This window comes from Mesitornis unicolor, unplaced genomic scaffold, assembly GCF_000695765.1.
Source record: "Mesitornis unicolor isolate BGI_N332 unplaced genomic scaffold, ASM69576v1 scaffold43385, whole genome shotgun sequence".
Classification (NCBI taxonomy): Eukaryota; Metazoa; Chordata; class Aves; order Mesitornithiformes; family Mesitornithidae; genus Mesitornis; species Mesitornis unicolor.
Window position 1 is genome coordinate 1 of NW_010185599.1, and position 4,695 is coordinate 4,695.

The window sequence follows — 4,695 nt, forward strand, 5'->3', positions numbered from 1 at the left end:
CACAGCAGGGCAGTGTCTGTGCTGGGGGAGGGCTCCCCTTGATAACCTCTCTCTGCTCTCCCCAGGTGCAAAGATGGGGTGCTTCACCTTTATCAAGGTCATGATGATCCTCTTCAACCTGGCCATATTTGTAAGTGTACCCCAGGTGCTGTCCTTGCCTGGGAGGGCCGAGCCTGGTGTCCCCCTTGCTTGCCCCAGGAAATTGGGAAGAGGGGCTGGGGTCTGCAGGGGTCTCCTGGACACCCTGAGCCGGGTGTGTGGTGGGTGAAGCTGTCCCCTGTGGGCTCTCCTGTCCCTCCATGCCCTTACTATGGGGGATGAAGCAGAGATGTGAGTAGTTGGGTTCAGATGGGACTTGTGTTCCTGGGACCCTGGTGGGGTGTGAGATCTGGTGCCTGGCCTGAAGCTGAGGGGTAATGCCGTGGGCTTGTGGGGATCTCTCACTCCAGTGGTGTGCCCGGCTCTGGCCAAAGCTCAGGGGGCTGTGCTGGGGACAGTGGCTGTTGCATCAGCCGCCCATGTCCCTCCCTGTGCTGAAGCCCTGATGAGGGGTGCTGTGTGTCCCAGAGCAGGGGGGTTTGCTGGATCCCTGCCTGGGGGACTCTGTCTCTGTAAGAGAACAGCCCATGCATGTGATGGTCACCTGCAGTGCTGCGAGTCTCTGGAGCACACGCAACCTCTGTTCCCACTCAGGGCAGAGGGTAGTGGAGCTCCTGAGGGCCACCCTGGCTCTGCAGGTGCAATGGAGCCCCCTGGAAGGGGTTGTGGTGAGATATAGCCTTGAGAAGGTGTTGTGGTGCGATATAACCTTGGGAAGAGGAAGTGCAGAGCCTCCAGGCTTGCCCTGGTGAAGCATTCCCTCCTTAAAGATCCTGCCAGGACTTCGGGCTGGTGGTGAAGATGGGAGGCAGGACTGGAGTGGTCTGGAGGCAGCCCTGAGCTGATCTTGCTAGGAGTGTTTGAGCATATTGGGCCAGGGGCAGCTTTCCCAGCTTCCCTGGATGGAGGAACCTGTGTCAGCGTGGTGGTGGCCAGTGGATGAGCTGGCCACTTGGGCCCTGCTGGGGTCAGGGGGTGACTGGTTGCACTGCTGGCTTGGCTGCCCTGCGTGGGAGTTTCTGCCTTTCGCTGGCACCAAAACCCATTGGGCTGGGGAAGGGAGCAGCTGCGACACCACAGCTGAGGATGTGCTGGTGGTAGGGTGTGTTTTGGGGTGGTGAACTATTCAGCTGCCTCAAACCTGCAGCGGCAATACCCCGAGCTGCCCTCAGTGGCCACAAAGGCGTGTTTTGGTATGGCGAAAATGCTTGGAGGGGAGAAACACCTGTGCCAGGACCTTCCCCACATCCCAGATCTCTGCCTGCCTGGGAGCTGACATTGACTTTCTCCTCCCAGCTTGGTGGTGCGACCCTCCTGGGAGTTGGCATCTGGGTCACAGTGGATGGACAGTCGTTCCTGGATATATTTGGGGCGCTCTCCTCTAGCGTCCTGCAGTTTATGAATGTGAGCTACTTTCTCATTGTCATTGGCTCCATCCTGCTGGTGATCGGCTTCCTCGGCTGCTGTGGTGCCCAGAAGGAGAGCAAGTGTCTCCTGATGATGGTATGGACCTGACTGATCTCATTAATAAGCCTTATTTGAGCTGGGTCTCTGGCTGGGGAGGTCTGAGGGATGGATTTGTCTGTGGAGATGTCGTCCATTGTGTGTTCCCATGTGGTGGGAGGCTGGGGGGACCTTGGAAAGGCAGTGCTGGACTCAAAGTCTGCCCTGGGGAAGGGTGGAGGGAAGCAGAAACTGGTGCTGAGCAGAGGTCTCTCTTGGAGCATGTCCAGAGAGGTCAGCCCCATGCAGATGGAGGGTTGGAGGACCCTGGGGTTGTGCTGCTGCTGTCTTGGAGCAGAGCTGAAGGCAATGGGACAGGGCTTTAGCCCTGAGGGAGGGTCCTGCTGAGCCCTGGGAAGCAGATGGGTTCCTGGGGGGCCCTGTGGGCTCTGGCTGTTGCTTTGACCTCCCTCCCCTTGCTGTGTCCTAGTTCTTCACAGTAGTGCTTATCATCTTCATTGCTGAAATCGCTGCTGCCGTGGTGGCTCTGGTCTACACAGGTCTTGTAAGTGGTATATCTGAGTCTTGGGCTGGGCCAACATGGGACCTGTCCTACCCCTTGGGAAAACAGGAGACTTTAGGGGGCAGGCAGTGCTGCACATGGGTGGGGAAGCTGAGAGGAAGGGATGCTGGCCCCTGCTGGCACTAGCTATGTGGGCAGGCTGGGGCAGCCTGGCTGGGGTGAGGGTGGTGGGAACAGGAAATGAGGGTTAGGTACCAGTTTTGCCTACTTCTTTCAAACCCCTTAGTTTAGGGATTTAGTTTAGTACCAGCCTAGGCTTAACACCTCTCCACTGCTCATGGTTGCCACGAGCAACCTCAACCCCTTATTAGGCACCTGAGAAACCACCTGGGGAGAAAGGTGACTTTGCCTCATTATGCACCGCAGAAGTCAACTGCAGGGCAAACGTCATTCCTGGCTCTCTCGGTTGTGCTGCTTATCAGATGACTCACTGGTCATAAGTGGCCCTTGCACCATCAAGCGCTGGTTAATGGGGAAGGGCTCAAGCTGTCCTCGGGCCAAAGGGACATGGTGTGCCGTGCTTCTGGCCATGCTGGGTCTGGTTGGGCCCCTCCCCATGGGCTGAGACCAGTATGGGTCAGCTTTGTGGTGCTCCCCAGGACTGTCTCTTATGGTGTTTCTTTGCCTCTTCTTCCAGGCAGAGACGCTGTTGACTGCTCTGGTGACCCCCATCCTGAGGGAGAAATATGGGGCGGATACAACCGTCTCGCAGATCTGGAATACCACCATGACGGAGGTGCGCCAAGCCCTGGGGCTCCCAACTGTGGGTCAGGGTGCTCCCGGCACAGGCTTGGTGGTGCACACCCAGATGGGCCAGCAGGATGGGAATGGGGATGTGATGTGCTGAGCTGTCACCACCCCATTGGCTTCCCAGGGGCCTGGGACCTGCCCAGGAGAGCTGCACATGCTGAAGTGTGGGGCAGAATCCTGGTCCCAAGAAGGCCCTTGAACATCCTCCCCCAGAGCTGGGTTAAGCTGGGTGATTTCCTCCATGGGGCAGCGGGGTCCAGACCATGTTTTGCCCAGGAGAGAGACCTGCAGGATGCTCCCCCCATCCCTTCCTCTCTCTCTCCCTTTTAGGTCCATTGCTGTGGCCTGAATAACTACACAGACTTCACCGGCTCCCCCTTCTATGAGAAAGATAAAACCTACCCAGGGCCCTGCTGTAAAAACGTGGAGCCCTGTGATGACGCGCTCGCCGCAAAAAGCCAAGTCCCGGTATGGATGCCTCGGCAGCTCTTCCCTTCTGGCAGAGCCTGGTTTGGGGTGTGCGCTAGCACGGCGGGAAGACCTGTCCTGTAGCTCCAGCCCCAGTGCTGGGCATGGAGGTCTCATGGTCTTTAAGTCCTAGGGGATGCTGTGGTGTCCTTGGCTTGACAAGCAAAGCTGCTACCATTGCTCTGGTTCTAAAAGGAGCTCTGCAGCAGAGTGACATGACTGGACCTGAGCATGAACCCAGGCATCACTCTGCCTTTTTGGGTGATTTCCGTGCCTCTCTCCCCCAGGCAATGCTGTGCTTTGGCCTGAGAGGTGGCTGAGTTACCCTCTGAAGCTCTCAGACCTTCTCCATAGCCATGCAGCTCTGAGCTGGAGAACCACATCTCCCTCTCTGGGGATGCTGTGCCCTGGTGTTTAGGGGATCACCCCTTGCTTGTAATCACCTGTGTGGTTGCCTCCTTGCTCATCTTCACCTGCGTGGTTGCCTCCTACAGGGTTGTTTTGATCAGATCTTGGAAGAAATCAAGACTAATGCAGGTGTGGTGGGTGGCGTGGCAGCTGGCATCGCTGCCTTGGAGGTGAGTCCCTGAGCACTGCTGTGCTGCCTCCTCCTACCTGGAGGTAAGCGGTGGGGCTGGGTGGCCAAGGGGCTGGTACCACCCCATGGACCACCATCTGCCTCAGGGTGGCTGCTGAGCATGCCCAGCTCTTCCTCTATGTGTGTGCTAGGGATGGATGCTTTGGGCTGTGACCCAAACCCATGCTGGGGGGGGGGAACATTACTTAGGGGGCTGACTTGCTTCTTGCCACCCCCAGATCGCGGCCATGGCGGTTTCCATGTACCTGTACTGCAAGCTGGATGAGAAATGACCCCAGGAGGCAAGAGGATGATCTGCCCCAACCCACCATGCCGGTGTGCACCCGTGGTGTGCCATGCTCTTGGGGGGGACGATCTCATCGCTCCCTGGGCCTGATGCTGTCCTACGCACTGTGATTTATAGCTGTGTTTTGATCTACTGAGCTGGGATCTGTAGAGTTTGTGTATATTTTTGTACTGATATGGAACACTGCATCTGTACATAGAGATTGGGGATGGTTTTTTGAAGGAGGGTGGGGGGGGGGAAGCTGCTTGGTCTGTTTGGCTGACGCCAGTAGGAGATAAAGCAGCACAGGGGCTGATCAGGGCTGCTGATCTGGTAACACCACAGCAATGTTTTGATTAAACCCGTGCAGATGTGCATGGCTCCTCTGCCACATTTTCCCCATGGTGTCCCCATGCTGGGGCTGGCACTGAGGCTGGCCTGTGCCCCCCTGCATCGCCCCATTGAACTGAGGCTGGGGGCCAGCCATGG

The 4,695-nt window shown here is 57.6% G+C and overlaps 1 protein-coding gene across 1 annotated transcript; it reads left to right on the forward strand.

The window, feature by feature from the left end:
- The first annotated feature begins 55 nt into the window (after positions 1–55).
- Positions 56–4,213, forward strand: TSPAN1 (tetraspanin 1). Its single transcript, XM_010184893.1, has 7 exons — positions 56–130; positions 1,396–1,602; positions 2,033–2,107; positions 2,763–2,861; positions 3,206–3,343; positions 3,838–3,921; positions 4,160–4,213. Exons 1-7 carry the CDS (start codon positions 74–76, stop codon positions 4,211–4,213), a joined length of 714 nt encoding a protein of 237 aa, XP_010183195.1. The 5' UTR covers positions 56–73.
- The last annotated feature ends 482 nt before the right edge of the window (positions 4,214–4,695 follow it).